The sequence below is a fragment of the Taudactylus pleione genome, unplaced genomic scaffold, assembly GCF_031769625.1.
Source record: "Taudactylus pleione unplaced genomic scaffold, aTauple2 ptg000825l, whole genome shotgun sequence".
Classification (NCBI taxonomy): Eukaryota; Metazoa; Chordata; class Amphibia; order Anura; family Myobatrachidae; genus Taudactylus; species Taudactylus pleione.
This window is the reverse complement of record NW_028285227.1, coordinates 211,731-230,120: the sequence shown is the minus strand read 5'-3', so window position 1 is coordinate 230,120 and position 18,390 is coordinate 211,731. Positions and strand designations below refer to the sequence as shown.

General features: G+C 46.4%; 1 protein-coding gene across 1 annotated transcript in view; it reads left to right on the top strand.

The window, feature by feature from the left end:
• Positions 1-18,390, top strand: part of FLVCR1 (FLVCR choline and heme transporter 1) — a 35,868-nt gene that overhangs the window by 3,673 nt on the left and 13,805 nt on the right. Inside the window, exons 2-7 of the mRNA XM_088458322.1 lie at positions 20-164; positions 7,146-7,286; positions 8,755-8,822; positions 14,482-14,585; positions 14,741-14,851; positions 15,310-15,415. Coding sequence (XP_088314448.1) covers positions 20-164; positions 7,146-7,286; positions 8,755-8,822; positions 14,482-14,585; positions 14,741-14,851; positions 15,310-15,415 — 675 coding nt within the window. The remainder of the gene's footprint in view (positions 1-19; positions 165-7,145; positions 7,287-8,754; positions 8,823-14,481; positions 14,586-14,740; positions 14,852-15,309; positions 15,416-18,390) is intronic.

The following is an 18,390-nucleotide window of genomic DNA, read 5'->3' as shown; positions in this document are numbered from 1 at the left end:
TTATCTCTTTGTTCCTCAGTTCGGGACCGCGATTGGCTTCCTCCTCCCCCCCGTCTTGGTTCCCAAGACAGACCATGATAAAGAGCTGACTGGACACAATATTGGCATTATGTTCTATGGCACAGCGGCTGTATCCACACTTCTGTTCATCCTGACTATTGCAGGTAAGTGTGACTTAGTCTGTCCACTATAGGTGTCATGATACTGGCTCTCCAACTGGCTCCTTACCCGTGCTAACTGGGGCAGATGCCATCAGGCTTAGCTGCGGCCAGAGACTGACTCCCAACGCCAGATCGGCACTGCAGGGTTCAGTGTGCGGGACCAGCCCTTGCCTGGTACTGCTAACATGGGTACAGCTAATCACCTAAACCAGTGGTTCTCAACCCCAGTCCTCAACTACCTCCAACAGGTCCTATTTGCTGAAACTCTGTAATCCTGCACAGGCGAAGTCATTTATTTTGCTGGGTTAGTAATTATTCCATCAGTTTCCACAGACAGAAATCCAGTAAACATGACCTGTTGGGGGTTGGTGAGAACTGGCACTGAGAACCGCTGTCCTAAGCAAATATCTTTCCAAATATAACTATTTGTTTTATACACAGACACCGCGCGGCTATAGCGCAATGAAAATGTGATTTGGTTATGCCGTAAATCACGCCGCAACATAGTTCAGTACCCACAGTCTAATGGTCAGGCCAACCCACGGGGCGGGCTCCGACCTGGGGGTCTGTCTGCTATGGCCAGTAAAAGTGGTGGCTTCTGGCAGGCGCACATCAGCCTAAGGCCAAGTGGTGTTACAGCTGCTAAAACTTTGAATAGTGGCCCCGTCCTCCTGGTCTACAAACATTACTCAGGTTTTCCACCTTTACTCTCTCTCAGTAGATTCCATCTGTGCCCTAATTAGTTCTCCCTATCGCCTGGTCTGCCTAAAGGGCCTGCTCCTTGCTGCTGATGGCTCCTCTGTGCCTCAGAGATGGGGCCCGTGTACAGCTGAAGATCCTAATCACTGGATACAAGGGGACCACATGCAGAGATAGAGGAAAATGTCTGCCCTTGGGAACTCTTCCATGATGAAATCTCCTTTACCAGCCTTTAGACAGCAAAAGCGTAAATCTTAAATGACCCAGGTCGTTGCCTCATCCAACGTGTCTCTCGCTAGACAAGTAACGTGTGTATTGTGATCTGTGAAGTTTATTCCAGACTCCTTGTAGTTTGTATATTTGAGTACATTGTAGATATTACTTGGGCTAAACCCTCAGAATCTCTGCAGGAAACCAGGTCTGTACTGGAAGATCAGTCTTTTCCACAGGTTCTCAAACTCTGTCCTCAGGACCCCAAACAGTGCATGTTTTCCAGGTCTCCTAACAGAATCGCAAGTGAAATAATTGGCCCCACCTGTGGATTTTTAAAAAAAAATGTGTCTGAGTAATGACTACACTTGTGCACCTGCTTGGTGACCTGTGTGGGGTCCCGAGGACCGAGTTTAAGAACCACCGGTCTGTTCCAACTTTATTCTTTTTTGAAATACATTCTACGTGGAAATATCCGCACTGACAGGCCTGTCTGATTTTGAGATGGGATCTGGGGTATGTCACATTTATTGTACAAGTAATTCATTTATATTTTCGGATTTGTATATTATAACTTTACCTATGTTCCCTCAAATTGCCTAAATTGTGTTCTATTGAGAGCGCTGGTATCTATGTCCCAACGCCATACGGAAATCCCAGTGTCCAACGTTAATTCGCTGTAACTTTCTATATATTACTCCTCTGACAAAACCCATGAGTCTCATGGCTCCTTCTACATACTAATGGCAGCGTGTCTTTTGCTCTAGTACCTAAAGGCTTTACATGCCGGACAGTCAGGTTAGCCCTGTTACATCAGAGCCGCTCTGACACCCACACAAAAGAATTTCAGTCATAGGTAGAATTCAGAAAATTTCTGTAACTGTTCATTATAATTTCTTACTCTTCTGCTTCAAATCCGAGGCGTTACCCCAATCGCTCTGTAATGAGTATTTGAGGCCTGGGGGACAAGGTTTTATCTTCCGCTGTCCATAATTCATCAGGTCACATTTTACATTCCATGGTAATAAATTAGCAAATGTATCCTAACCGAGCACAACTCTGTGATTGCAATATGGAACACTTCTAGTCTGACTGGTAACCTAACCACATTATGATTTATACTTTTATATGGCGTCACCAGGCGTCCGCAGCTCCTTACACGGTACATAGACAGAAGCCTTGCTAACAAGACGAGAAAAATGCAAAACACTCACAGTACAAGACATAGGATACAAGCTATAACTAGTGTTCAATCTAGCACCCTTCACCTGTCACAGACCGTAGAGTTCCTCTATCCTGCCTGGGATGTCGTTCTATACCCTGGTGCTTCTAGCACACGCTGGTCTGTATCTCAGAAGTTTGTTGCATCAACTGAGTGTGCTAGAAGCACCAGAGCAGAGAGCTACACCCCAGGCAGGAAAGAGGAACTGCACGGGTTGTGACAGGTGTGCGGGGTGCTAGAATGAACACTATATATAACCATTGCTACATATCCAGTCATACAGTAATACCCACCGTAGCCGTGCCGGCTGAACACACAGGTTTGGTGCAGCTGATGGCAATGGGGAGGAGTGAGGGAAGGAAGAATTCACAAGGAAGGAGGGCCCTGCTCGTGACATCTATATAAGTTTATATTCCTAGGAATGAATGAATTCCTCTGTGGGTGATGGTCATACAGGGTAGGCAAACAAATCCCAGTCATGTTTGATAACGTTAGTTGTCAGACCATGGGATCGTGCACTTTGTAATTGGCCAATCTGTATCGGTGTGACTGTTTGAAGATCACTCATTCCTGGGGTAGTAAACTCCTCAATTCTTCCCAAAACCCTTTAGTTAATAGGGATGGAATTGCTGAGGCCGGTTCTGTACAGGCGACACATCTAAGGCTATGCAATCCTGCTAGCACTGAGAGAGTCAGCTGCAGATGGTTATAGGAGCTAGGCTGGGAACCAGCTGTGTAAGATATGGCTGCAGTATTGCTGCTGTTAGTGTTACATGAGGTCAGCCAGCAATCTGCTTATAACCATCCCAATATAAACACCTCACCCCAGGATGTGGTCTCTTGTGGCTGTTGTGTTTTGCAGGTGATTCCCTGTGTGACCCCAGTCAGCTGTCGCAGGTCAGAGTAATGACTTTTACTGCTAGTATATTGCAGAGGGTATATGTTTGCGTTCTAGCCCTGTGTAATCTTTGGGTTATTGATTAACTGTGTGCATATGCGTTTTTGGTGATAATGTGGGGTATAATTATCTTTAACGTGCAGTTATTTCACAGTACAGTTATTATCCCTGGGAATAATATAAACTTTTGCATGAGCTGGAAGTAGAAAGGTTTATGGGTATAAAGTGATGGAATTTTCCAGCTTTCATATATAACCTCTGAGACATACTTACCAATTCTCCCTGATTGTTAGGGAGACTCCCTGAAATAGCAGCAGTCTCCCTGAAGAGTATAGCAATCTCCCTGATTGCACCTTACTCCCCAGCTGTTATATAAAAAAGAGATAGATAGATAGATAGATATCTATCTATCTATCTATCTATCTATCTATCTATCTATCTATCTATCTATCTATCTATCTATTTCTCAAATGGGATAATCAGTATAACTTCCCTGCATTGAGTATAAGGCACAATGATCCCTATGGCTACATGTATTTTCTGCAAAGTATCAGTGTGTTTTCAGCAACAAATAGATTTTACTAACTGCTTTGGGGCTCATTTACATTTGAATGTAAGTCAGTATTATGACACGCCCCTCAGATGTAGCATTACGCGCCTATCACATGTATGGCACGCCTCTCAGATGTAGCAGTACACGCCTATCACATGTATGACATGCCCCTCAGATGTAGCAGTACACGCCTTTCACATGTATGACACGCCTCCCAGATGTAGCAGTACACGCCTATCACATGTATGGCACGCCTCTCAGATGTAGCAGTACACGCCTATCACATGTATGACACGCCTCTCAGATGTAGCAGTACACGCCCCCTTTACCGCTGCGCTCATAGGTGCTGCTATCACAATCTCCCTGAAATGCTTTTTCAAAAGTAGGTAAGTATGATCTGAGATGCAATAAAGTGTTTTGTGCTGGCAATCCGCAGGGAAAGTGTCACTTTTCCTGGCTTTCTGTCTATAAATGGGGCTGACTACTGTGAATTAGGTTATGTGCACAGGGGCTGTTTGCTGTGGCGTCACTATGGGGGGTGCAGGCTGCACCAAGTGACACCATTGGAGGCGGAGGCGGCAGAGCTGCTCTGCTATCTTTGTGTCACCGAGGGGCGAGCAGAGGTTATAGATTTGTTACTTTAAATTCTTTGGGGTCTATTTACTAAGCCTTGGATGGAGATAAGTTACCAGCCAACCAGCTCCGGTCACTTTTCAAACACAGCCTGTGACATGACAGTTAGGAGCTGATTGGTTGCTACTTTATCTCCATCCAAGGCTTAGTAAATAAGCCCCAAGAAGATATAGGGCTCTATTTTCACACTTCTTTTTATTTATTTAAATTAAATCCTACTGTGTGGGCTAGTATTTATTACACACGGGCGCTGATTGAATGTTGCGTGTAACTCCATTTTGCAGATGAAGTTTGCCATTTTTGTAGCACTGCGCATGGTCTACGGCCAAGTGTACGCATCTCGATTTGCATCTCCACTTGCAGCTGTATGGGTGCAACATGGCGGCAGTGGGGCGTTCGCACGCAAGTTAAGTAGGTGCTATTGTGCGCTATGGTGAGATGAACGTGCGCAGGGATTAGTGTGACTTTCAATGGAGCTCATGCATCAGGTATAGGACTGGTGTAAACGGGCGCTGGCCGTGATGGCGGCAGTTGGTTGATGGGATGGGTGCAGCTCTGCCTACAGATGAAGACTGGTTTCCTTGCAGCTCTGGATCAATGAGCAGGTGCCATGTGCTGCTAAACCCTCGTCCTTTCATTTCTCCATTGAGAGGCTGATTCTGAGTTGGGAGCAAAGCTTAAATACAAAACAACTTCGCCCCCGGGTGACACCAGGCTGCGCTGCCGGTGGGGCAGATGTAAAATCTGCAGGAGGAGTTAGATCAGGGAGGGGCGTCTCCTAGCTGACCTCTAAATTGCAGTGTAAACATAAAGCTGTCCAGCATTTGTGGGCTACATGCAAAAGCAGCCGTTATTTACCCTGCATGCAAAAATAAGCAATGCGCTTGTATGGGATGTAGTCGGCATCCCGGCGTGCGGGACGCTGATAATCTAAATACCAGTCCCGAAATCCCGACCATGTCGGGATCCCCGCACCAGTATGCCGACCTTTGGCATCCCAAAGGTAAGTATCGGCAGTTAGGGGAGGGTCAGGGTGCGGGGTTAGGCACTAGGGTTAGGGTTGAGCACTAGAGAGGGGGAGTATTGGGGTTAGGGTTAGTCCTAGCATACTTGCCTATGGGTGTATCCAGGGGCATTTCTAGAGGGGAGGGAGCCTGTGTGCAGTCTCCGACACTGGCCCCCTCCTCTGCGGCCGGCAGCGCACTGTTATAGACTCTGGGCGCTAGAGTGTGCCCAGAGTCTATAATGAATGCACAGGTCACCGGAAAAATGGCCGCAGCGGCCATTTTCCCTGTACTGCGCATGCGACGGAAAAATGGCCGCAGCGGCCATTTTCCCTGTACTGCGCATGCGACGAGAAAATGGCCGCCGTGGCCATTTTACAGTCGTTTTACAGCGCCGGACCCCCGCGCCAACGTGGGACACCGGAAAGGTAATTAATGTTATGGGAGCAGGGTGTGCGGTTTGGGCCCCTCCTGGACGCAGGGGCCCGGCTTCCCTGCACCCATTATAGATACGCCCCTGGGTGTATCGGGATTCTGGCTGTCAGGATGCCGGTCTGTATTCTGACCAGCAGCGTCCCGACTGCTGGCAATCCATACCCAACCCGTTTGTACCCCATGCATTGTAACATGGTTTATCCATGTGCAGGGAATCAGCCCCCTGAGTGCACATCGTTCCCATCTTGGGGAAAAAAAAGAAACCCTACTATTTTTAGGAATTTAGGCCCTCATTCAGAGCCGTTCGCTATTTGCGGTCGTTCGTTCAAAAACAAGGGGTGGCTATTCAAATGATCCGTTCGCACATTGCAGTCTGTTCACACCTCTAAGTCTGAACGAGCGAGCAAAACATACGCTCGTTTATTTGATAAAAACGCCCCCTGGCCGCTCGCACCATACGTCATGTCCGCTATTTATTAGATTAATCGAGTACATCGTACAGCCTATGAACTGCTCGCTATTCTTGTGGTTGGTTTTTTCAACCGCTATTTTGCGAGCAGTTCTGAGTTAAAAAAAAACAAGTGACGTGGTCAATGACGCTGCTATATTAATTATGCACTCCCTTAAAACGCCCGTTTTGACCTTTAAGCACGCCTGCGTTCGAATTCCACTCCCCCGTTTTCAAGCACCTTCCCCTGTTACCACCCACATACGCCTCATTCTGTCACTCAAAATAGCAGGCACTCGCTATATAGCGTACAAACGATTTTCGGCACTGACTGGTTCGCGCATGCGTACCAAAAACCGTATGCATGCGCAGATGTGCGAACATCGCTCGGAACGAGCGTACTGCCGCTAACGAGCGGCTCTGAATGAGGGCCTTAGCCTCTTAAGACCGATGATCCGTTTATCCCGGTCTAACTGTTCCTCCAGGAATAATGTTTTCTTGAATTCTATAGATGGAGAAAACGTGACTGTGTAAGGCAGCAGGTTTCTAATCCAGTGTATGTGGGTTAATCTCCTATTATTAGGGATGCACCAATCAGGATCTCCTGCTCTGCGTGTACATTTTTTCTCTGACGGGTGTGAATCAGCCGTGTAATATGTCGGCCATTGTGCTGGCAATGGTGGGTAACAGCGTTCCCTAATCACTTTTAATATTACGCTGTGTGAGTTTGTCCTCCCACTAGTTATGTGACTACATGTCACCGTGCCACTGCTTTTACTGTAGAGAATCCTGTCGGACTCCTCATTCCCCACCTGCAAGGAATAACCATTTATGTGCGTAATCTCCAGTATATGCTGATACTACACCTTTTATCTATTTCAGTGTTTAAAGAGAAGCCGAAGACCCCTCCCAGCCAGTCGCAGGCCGTTCTGCAGGACAGCCCGCCTGAGAAATACACCTACAAACTCTCCATCATCAATCTCTTCAGGAACGTTCCTTTCCTGCTGCTGCTGATTAGCTACGGTAAGACGTGCACCTGTCGTAGATAGCGGCGCCTCGTACTTCATCCCTCCCACTACCGTCTGTAACCGCTCTCTGCGTGTTCCCATTTTTCATCCCTAGGGGCACATTTATCATTGGGGATTTGTGGCTTAATCCCCCAAAACACCCATTTTTTTGGGGGGGGGTTAACTGCAAATATTAAGTTTCCCCCCCCATATGAATGGAGAGACACCCTCCATTCCTGCTGGCAGCCGCAGCCCCCATAGGTTTCTATGGGGGGATCAAAGCCAACCCTAGCCAAATTAGTGCCCTATGCAAGATTTTGGGTTGTGCCTCCCTCCCCGTGGATGACTGCTGGAGGCGGAGCCCAGAGGCATGAGGTGTGACTCACTACTCCTACCACCGCAAAGGCCCATGGCGCAGCAGCCTTCCCGCGATCATTGCTTAAAGTCCTGAATGAGCCTCTGCCTATGCGCAGAAGCTCATTTGATTGTGTGACGCCTCCGAGCTGGCCCGGCGCTAACCGCTGCCAGAATTACCAACTTCCGGAATGCAGTGAAGATTGGCCCCGGCAGCTAATGGCATTAGCCGCTGTAGTCTATGGACTGCGCATCGCATAATTAGTCAGTAGAGTGTCACTCCGGAACCCTACCCCGGCTATAGTGGCCGTGCATGTGCAATCGGCGTGACTGATCGTACCCAGCAGCACTGCGGGCACATCACAGGGACGGGCTCCTTTCAGAACGCAACGGAATATGCTGCGCTATATAAGAAACTGTTAATAAATAAATAAAATGTGCCGGAGGGTACGTTCCGGTGATATGATGGTATTCTGCAATGCGGTAATGTCATGCCCAGACAGCAGGGCAGGGTTGCTCTAACCTTAGTGGGGTACAGTAAGGGCTCTAAAATGTTAAAAATGAAGCAGTGTCGGCAGAATTCCTATTGACCACTCGTATGTATGCCGGTTTTTCTATACTAAACCAGAGTTTCCCAACTCCGCCATTACAGTCCAGGTTTTAAGGAGATTTATACATATACACAAATTACTTAAGTCACCTCTGCTCAAGCCTGGATATCCTTAAAACCTGGACTGTGGTGGCGGAGTTTGAGAAACTCTGTACTAAACCATTTAAAAATAAAAGCCAAGGTGCCCTAAATCCTGTATGATACTCTTCCATCCTCGCTGTTGAAGCTTCAGGCCGTCTATTTTAGGTTTCTTCGCTCGACGATGCGTGAACACGGGCAGCGCAGGTTCCTACATGATCTATTAAACCTCAGACTGAGTGTAAAATAACATCCGCTAATCTCTGTGATAGGGATTGCTGGGGAGGGTGGTGGTTCTGCTCCAAGTTTCCGATGATTCATATACCTGGTATTTGCGATGTCATGTACGTTACCCGGTGCTGTGCCCTCCCCCTTTGTCCTGGGCATATGATGGCACGATATTTGCTTAGTCAGAGGATAAGATAATGTTCTGTTGTTACAGGAATCATGACCGGGTCTTTCTATTCTGTGTCCACGCTGCTGAACCAGATGATCACGTCTCATTATGAGGTCAGTCTCCTGTATGTATATAATGGCCGCTGCTGTTCTCGTGACGTTCCTTAAAGAATCTTCTTTTCATAGGCGTTTAGCGCTGTTAAATGGCGCAATTTTTTTTTTCTTTATTTGCTATAAATATATATGGTGCTTCCTCTTTGTATCGGTTTTTGATCTGTGATTATGGTGTCTACGTATCAATAATCGCGGTACTGCTGCGATTATTATGTATCCAACTCGCAGGGGATATTTTAATTTTTAATGAAGATATCCCTGCTATGTACAAAGGGCTGCAGTTCTATCCCAGTTATATGCAGTTATGTCCCTGCGAGTTATATCCCCGGCAAATTGTCTCTCACAGAACTGAGACCTCTCCGGGGGAAGCTGACACTGCACATTTGTTACAGCGTCAGCTTCCGGAGCCGGCCGGGGGCTGCGCTAGAGATGGTGAAAGATCTCTCTCCTGCATTGGGAGCCCCCATAGGCTCAAAGCTGCTTACACCACCTGAAGATGGTGTAAATTACCAGGCTGAACACCGAATAAGCTTAGCTTTTTGGACTTTAGTACATAGGGGTCAGATCATAGTCCCCATTGATGAAAATGGGGACTGCCATCTGCAGCGTTAATTAGCACTTAGCCGGGGATTTCTGTGAAACCTCCTGCATTGTACTTTTGGTACATAGGAGCAATGTATAAAATTATGCAGGAATTGCAGTTTCTGCGTAATTTTATGTATCAAAATGGATGCAGACAGGAAGCCGACGGTCAAAATGCCGACCGCCGGCTTCCTGACCGTCTAATCCCGGCAGGGGTCTAATGATAGGTGTCGAAATCCCGACGCCTATCATCACAATGCCGGGAGCCTGACGCCCGCCATACCGAACAAAGGTAAGGCGGGTGCCGACAGCCACGGGGGGGAGGGTTAGGTTAGGGGCTCCCGGGGGGAGGGACTTAGGGTTAGGCAACCTTCCCCCGGGAGGGTTAGGCTAGGGCAGGGATGGGGAACCTCAGGCCTGGGGCCGTATAAGGACCCCGGAATCATTTGGTCTGGCCCTCTGAGCTTTTTTCTGCTGTCTCATCTGGCTAGCATGGTGCCTAGAATATCATCCTGCAGCCAGAACCTATGCAGCAGTGCAGCCTGGAGTGTCACACCGCAGCCCTTACAGCTCCCTGGAGAATCCTCAGGATGTTCCGGGCATTGCTGTAATCACTGTCAATTGTGGCCCCCACCCCCTTGTGACATCACACGGAGGGTCCGTGGCCTGCACCGGGCCCGTGAATACTGTTATATATATCAAAATGGCCCTCGGCAGAAAAAAGGTACCCTACTCCTGGGCTTAGGGGAAGGTGGGGGGGGGGAGGTTAGGGTTAGGTGCCCCCCGGGAGACTTAAGTTTAGGCTGCGGGGATGGGGGGGGGTTAGGTTTATGCACTTAGGGGAGGTTAGGCACTAGGAGGGGAGGTTAGGCACCCCTAATGGAGGGTTAGGGGGGGGGGGGGAGGGGCGGCAGGGTTAGTTGTACTAGGTCGCCTGTCGGTCTTCCGGTGTCGGGATTTGAACCATACCATTCATACTGATTCCATATCAAACGGCTTGATACATAGGCCCCTTAAACTTGTGTAATAAAAAGGGGACGCTATGTAATGTGTGTATCGGTCCTCCACCAACCCAGCCCATGTGCCAGCGTAGCTGGAGGGCGATACATGCTGCGCCCAGGTCTATATAACATAGATAGATAGTAACAGGCTTTTGAGAGTTCTAGCTGTGCCCGCGGCCTCGGGTTCAGTGCCCACAGGCACACAATACACCTTTAGTAAGGGTAATCCTGCATGAATAGATACTGTAGTAAAATGAAACCACACATACATACATATATATATATATATATATATATATATATATATATATATATATGTATCTCCAATAACCATAAACTGTGGCATTAATGGGGTTAGTTAGTGACTTGCATAAACCGCTGCTTGTGCGAATAGATGTGGGGAGAGAATAAAGTGGCATTGGGTAATAGTATGTGCTCAGGCCACATATCACCACAGGGGCATCTGCTTCTAGTGAAATTATATAAAGTACAGATCCAATTATAGCCGACAAAATGACCGCACGCACGCACGCACGCACGCATCCGATTCCTTTTATAGTTGTGCCACAAAAAAGTTGCAAGATGCATTTAACAGCATGACGTGTGTCTGCGAGGGCTAATGTCTGTATAGGATAATACACTATGCATATAACAGCGTGACGTGTGTCTGCGAGGGCTAATGTCTGTATAGGATAATACACTATGCATATAACAGCGTGACGTGTGTCTGCGAGGGCTAATGTCTGTATAGGATAATACACTATGCATATAACAGCATGACGTGTGTCTGCGAGGGCTAATGTCTGTATAGGATAATACACTATACATATAACAGCGTGACGTGTGTCTGCGAGGGCTAATGTCTGTATAGGATAATACACTATGCATATAACAGCGTGACGTGTGTCTGCGAGGGCTAATGTCTGTATAGGATAATACACTATGCATATAACAGCATGACGTGTGTCTGCGAGGGCTAATGTCTGTATAGGATAATACACTATACATATAACAGCGTGACGTGTGTCTGCGAGGGCTAATGTCTGTATAGGATAATACACTATACATATAACAGCGTGACGTGTCTCTGCGAGGGCTAATGTCTGTATAGGATAATACACTATGCATATAACAGCGTGACGTGTGTCTGCGAGGGCTAATGTCTGTATAGGATAATACACTGCGTATAACAGCGTGACGTGTGTCTGCGAGGGCTAATGTCTGTATAGGATAATACACTATACATATAACAGCGTGACGTGTATCTGCGAGGGCTAATGTCTGTATAGGATAATACACTATGCATATAACAGCGTGACGTGTGTCTGCGAGGGCTAATGTCTGTATAGGATAATACACTATGCATATAACAGCGTGACGTGTGTCTGCGAGGGCTAATGTCTGTATAGGATAATACACTATGCATATAACAGCGTGACGTGTGTCTGCGAGGGCTAATGTCTGTATAGGATAATACACTATGCATATAACAGCGTGACGTGTGTCTGCGAGGGCTAATGTCTGTATAGGATAATACACTATGCATATAACAGCGTGACGTGTGTCTGCGAGGGCTAATGTCTGTATAGGATAATACACTATGCATATAACAGCGTGACGTGTGTCTGCGAGGGCTAATGTCTGTATAGGATAATACACTATGCATATAACAGCGTGACGTGTGTCTGCGAGGGCTAATGTCTGTATAGGATAATACACTTGGTCTAAGTACATTCCTGACATGACTTATTGATTGCCATCAGCTTCAAACCACGCGCTGTGACAGCGGCTCGCCCATGATGGAACATTAATGTCTAAGTGACCTGCTCTGGTAGATTACAGGCCTTGTGTACACTCTTGTACCTGTAACTCATTAAAGGAATTGATGATGTGGTTTCCTGTCCTAGTGTCACAGAAAACACAATATAAATATTAAAACCTACAGACGTGATTTTTTTTTTTTTTTTTTTATATATTAATGGTTTGTTTAGTTGAATTTAGAAATATATTTTTAAATCCATCTCCTGATTGTCCTGAACATGACCAGGGGGCCTGATCTGCATCTGGTATCGGGGAGTGTTAGTGAATACAGAAGATAAAATATATGATGAACCAGATAGGACTAAACACAAATGTCACACAGGAACGTACAGTAAAGTGTAACATTCGGACTTGCCCTGACTTCCACCGCAGATTTCATTAATGTTCTACTCTAGTATTTATTTCCCCACCTGTGACCAGGGAACGCAACGCAATTAGCCGCTGCTGTAATAGATGATAAAACTCTAATAATAGAGCCCGGTAATTCCTCAATGTAGTGACATCACGTATCTGGCGTCTGCGCCTGATTCCCAGTCACACACGCTGCCGCTGTCGTACTGCTCATCAGAATTGCGTTTGAGTTGCGCGGTCTCAGAAGTGTACTGGGTGTTCCTGGGCAGTGTAGTGCACACATGGAGATGGGCGTGTTATGCGAGTGTCGCGGGCTAATCGGTGAAAGCGGTGAAATCCCCACGGGTCGGGATCCCGGCACCAGAATCCCAACAGGTCGGGATCCTGAAGGTAAGTATCAGGGTGTTGGGGGAGGTTAGGGTTAGGTAGCGGGGTTAGGCACTAGGGGAGGGCTAGTGTAGGGAGTGTTAGGTTTAGGCACCAAGGAGGGTGGGTTAGGGTAGGGGTTAGAAAAATACTCAACGTTACTTCCTATGGGTGTCGGGATTCTGGCTGTCGGGATGCAGCTGTCTGTATTCTGACCAGCGACATCCCGACATCCAGGATTTCATATCCAGCCCGCGTACACAGATGGTTAACCTCTCACAGGACGCCACACTCAGACGGAAACCTGCGCCTGTCATAGGACTGGTGTAAGTTTTCGTTGGTGCGCTTAAAGATACACCAGGAGGTTATACAGCGGATGTACACCAGGAGATTATAATACAGCGGATGTACACCAGGAGATTATAATACAGCAGATGTACACCAGGAGATTATAATACAGCGGATGTACACCAGGAGATTATAATACTGCGGATGTACACCAGGAGATTCTACAGCGGATGTACACCAGGAGATTATAATACAGCGGATGTACACCAGGAGATTATAATACAGCGGATGTACACCAGGAGATTATAATACAGCGGATGTACACCAGGAGATTATACTACAGCGGATGTACACCAGGGAAGGCCCTCTGTGTTTAAATGCACAAATCTTTACTTGGTGTTTGTTACCGAGGAGGCTGCAAGTCACCTTAAGCATGTGAAACATTAGACTTCTGTACCTGTCCATTCCAGAGGGATGTATAATAGAGACACCGCACCCTTCCTGCACAGGAATACATCTGTCAGTGTCACTGCTCATAGAGAATGAGACCATTAAAAAAAACATTGGTATAGAAATTATGAAATAACGAAGGACAGGAAAAGGCAGCTGCCTATATAGGTATTAATTCCCGCCTCTGTCAGTGTGTCCAGACATTTTTTACTGTTGAATCAAATGTTTATTCATTGTATTTTGTTGATGCAAGTATTATCCGCAACACCACCAGTATGACTGTATCCAAATGGTCAGGTCTCGCTGGTCTGTGGGCCTGGTTCAGTACCGATCGCAAGCACAACTACGGACACAGATTGATCGATTGTTTGCCATTGCGCATGTGTCCAAGTCGCACTGCGGGTGCGCAGCGATCACACTGACTACAGATGCACGGAGAAGTCCATCGCAAAGCGAGTGACAGGCTGATAGTGTTTGGGGTGGTAACATTGGGGTGGTCAGAAGAACGCCGCTTCCTGGGGGTGCATAAATAAGCCACTGCGATTGTCTGCGCAGCATGAGAGCTCTCTGCGTGAGTGTGCGATGTGCATCGATGGTACCGATGTTTACTGCAGAAGAGCGACATTGGACGTATGTGAGAAAGCCGTAGTGGGCGTCTATATGCCAGCTGAGCTTTGGAAAGCATCGGAATATTTTCTACGCTGCTTTCCGTATGAAATCGCAGCTACAATTGCGATCTGTACTGAATCCGGCCCTGTGCCCCATACACACTAAGCCGTCTTTGTCATTTTTTTTGGCAGGGCGAAGAGGTGAACGCAGGCAGGATTGGCCTGACCCTGGTAATAGCGGGAATGGTCGGTTCTGTTATTTGCGGCGTGTGGCTGGATTATACGAAGACTTACAAGTAGGTAGACCCTAATCCTCTGACCGGTTTTATGACCTATAATATACAGTAACGAAGGGTCCTCGGTCCCTGACCTCTGAGGCGTTTTCTCCGCTAATTTTTCTTTTTTTCCACATAAGTGCGCAGCGTTAATTCTGTGGCTTCATCTCCCGCAGACAGACCACCCTGATCGTGTACATCTTATCATTCGTGGGGATGCTGGTCTTCACCTTCACCCTGGATCTGGGGAACCTCATCATTGTATTTGTAACAGGAGGCGTTCTGGGGTGAGACACTGATTGCCTGCAGTAGTCCAAGCGTCATCCGCCGTGAAGGCCGAGTCCTGCGACGGTCCGGCTGCTGCATTGTAAATGAGAATGACACCAGAGGGTATTCTTGTACCTATTACCAGCCATTTATAGTTTGTATATATTTTTCTTTTTATTAATTAAAATTAACTTTCCTTTTTATAAGCTTTAATATTACACCGCAGTACGGTACCTACCGACAAGTAATGGCTGTCGCAATGCAAACTAATCAAAATGAATCTGATCCGTGGTTTGTTTTACCTGGTGAAGGGAACAGATTTTTGTGGCACCAATATTCCCCAGCAGAAAGTGAAAGTACCATAGAACATACAGTGATAGGGATATAGAGGCAAACTGTGCAATAGGGTGAGAGGGCCCTGGACACAGGAGCTTGCAATCTATATATAATGGCACTGACGCATCTCTCGTCCCCTCAGGTTCTTCATGACCGGGTATCTTCCTCTGGGATTTGAATTTGCTGTGGAAATCACGTACCCGGAATCTGAAGGAACATCCTCGGGGCTCCTGAACGCCTCAGCACAGGTATAATAATTCTATATACAGTGCATCCGGAAAGTATTCACAATGCTTTACTTTTTCCACATTTTGTTATGTTACAGCCTTATTCCAAAATGGAATAAATTTACTTTTGTCCTCAAAATTCTGCACATTATACCCCATAATGACAACGTGTAAAAACTTTGTGGTTTTTTTTTTTTTTTTTTTTTTGAGAGTTTTGCAAATTTAATTAAAAAAAAAAAAAACCACTAAGAAATCACATGTACATAAGTATGCACAGCCTTTGCTGAATACTTTGTTGATGCACCTTTGGCAGCAATTACAGCCTCAAGTCTTTTTGAATATGATGCCACAAGCTTGGCACATCTATCTTTGGGCAGTTTCGCCCACATTCCTCTTTGCAGCACCTCTCAAGCTCCAGCAGGTTGGATGGGAAGTGTCGGGGCACAGCCATTTTCAGATCTCTCCAGAGATGTTCAATTGGATTCAAGTCTGGGCTCTGGCTGGGCCACTCAAGGACATTCACAGAGTTGTCCTGAAGCCACTCCTTTGATATATTGGCTGTGTGCTTAGGGTCAGTTGTCCTGCTGAAAGATGAACAGTCGCCCCAGTCTGAGGTCAAGAGCGCTCTGGAGCAGGTTTTCATCCAGGATGTCTCTGTACATTGCTGCATTCATCTTTCCCTCTATCCTGACTAATCTCCCAGTTCCTGCCACTGAAAAACATCCCCACAGCATGATGCTGCCACCACCATGCTTCACTGTAGGGATGGTATTGGCCTGGTGATGAGCGGTGCCTGGTTTCCCCCAAACATTACGCCTGGCATTCACGCCAAAGAGTTCAATCTTTGTCTCTCATGGTCTGAGAGTCCTTCAGGTGCATTTTGGCAAACTCCAGGCGGGCTGCCATGTGCTTTTTACTAAGGAGTGGCTTTCGTCTGGCCACTCTACCATACAGGCCTGATTGGTGGATTGCTGCAGAGATGGTTGTCCTTCTGGAAGGTTCTCCTCTCTCCACAGAGGAATTCTGTAGCTCTGACAGAGTGACCATCGGGGTCTTGGTCACCTCCATGACTAAGGTCCTTCTCCCCTGATCGCTCAGTTTAGATGGCCGGCCAACTCTAGGAAGATTCCTGGTGGTTCCGAACTTCTTCCATTTACAGATGATGGAGGTCACTGTGCTCATTGGGACCTTCAAAGCAGCAGATATTTTTCTGTACCCTACCTCAGATTTGTGCCTCGAGACAATCTCTGAGGTCTACAGACAATTCCTTGGACTTCATGCTTGGTTTGTGCTCTGACATGCACTGTCAAGTGTGGGACTTTATATAGACAAGTGTATGCCTTTTCAAACTCATGTCTAATCAACTGAATTTACCACGGGTGGACTCCAACTAAGCTGTAGGAACATCTCAAGGATAATCAGTGGAAACAGGATGCACCTGAGCTCAAGTTTGAGCTTCATGGCAAAGGCTGTGAATACTTATGTACATGTGATTTCTGAAAGTGCGTACACACAACGATTTTTCAAACTATTTAACTATAATTAATTCGTTATCGTTCAATAGTTTATTAAAATTGTTCAGTTTCAGAGGTAAAACGATGAACGGTAATCGTTCATGCGCGTTCATGTTTGTAGTTAATTGTTCATCGTCCATTCTGACTGTCCAGCTGAACGATTTTTCATTATGGTAAGTATGAAAATTTGTTTGTAGTTTGTAAAAAATCTTTCATTACATTTCTTAAATGAATGATTTTAGTTCATTTTTCCCTTGAAAAAATGAACGAAAATCGTTCCCTAAAATCGTTGATTTAACAAATCGAGCTGTGTGTATGCAGCTTTAGTGTTTTTTTTTATTAAATTAGCAAAAATCTCAAAACTTTTTACACGTCATTATGGGGTATTGTGTGTAGAATTTTGAGGACAATATTTAATTTATTCCATTTTGGAATAAGGCTGTAACATAACAAAATGTGGAAAAAGTGAAGCGCTGTGAATACTTTCCGGATGCACTGTATTTTTATTCCATACATCCCAATGTAGCAGCTGAAGGGGCCGTACATACAGCTGGTATATTCTGTGCGGGCAGACACACTTACTAATCCTCCCCGTCATTGCGCATCCGTAGCGCAGGATACCCAGGCGCTGATTTGCTCCTCTTTGCTGGATTTCTTTCTACCTCTGAACAAGCTCCTTACAGATCGTTACCTTCTATAGAGTCACATCATCACATCGGGGTGCGCAGTGCCGCGCCAAAGCAGATGGTGGTGACTGGCTCTGCTACACCAGTCCCTCTCCTGTCATCCGTCTTGCTGAGAAGGCCGTATGCTCTTCATCCTCGTCTCTCTAGTATCTGTGATCTCTGATCTGTTTCTCTTCCATCCGGCTGTCTGAGATTCTGCTGATAGCGCACTACTCAAAGATGACGGATCTATCATTACATTCTTGTTCTTCTTTCCAAAGGTCCCGCTAATCTGGAAAGTGCCTGTAAGACGTCACACGCGTGTGTTCCTGGTGGGGGTACTTTCATACCTGAACTGCCACTTTGCAGGCTGTGTTTGAAAAATTACAGGAGCTGATTGGTTGGTTGGCAATTTTATCTCTCTCTAAGGCTTAGTACATAGACCCCCATGTCACAAACGTGTGCTGCATAAAGTGGTGCGCCAGACAGTGGCATAACGCTCGGTGATGACGCCGTTCTAGCATGGTGGTTACTGCTTAGATCTCTCCTACCCTCCCCCTCTTTACCTTACATCTTAAAATGTTCCTGCTCTGCACATTGGAGAACGTCTGGCGGCACCATACACATATATTTGAAAGAAACACAATTATTGTTTATGGATGTTTCATAATATACAGCTCTGGGTAAGCTTCATGCAATTAAATGCCCCCAGGCGACCTCAGCACGTGCCCCCTCCTGCGAGTGACAGTCCCTTCCCCAGCATGTTGTGAATGATAAAACTCATTGATAATTCCCCACAGACTAATTTTTTAATCAA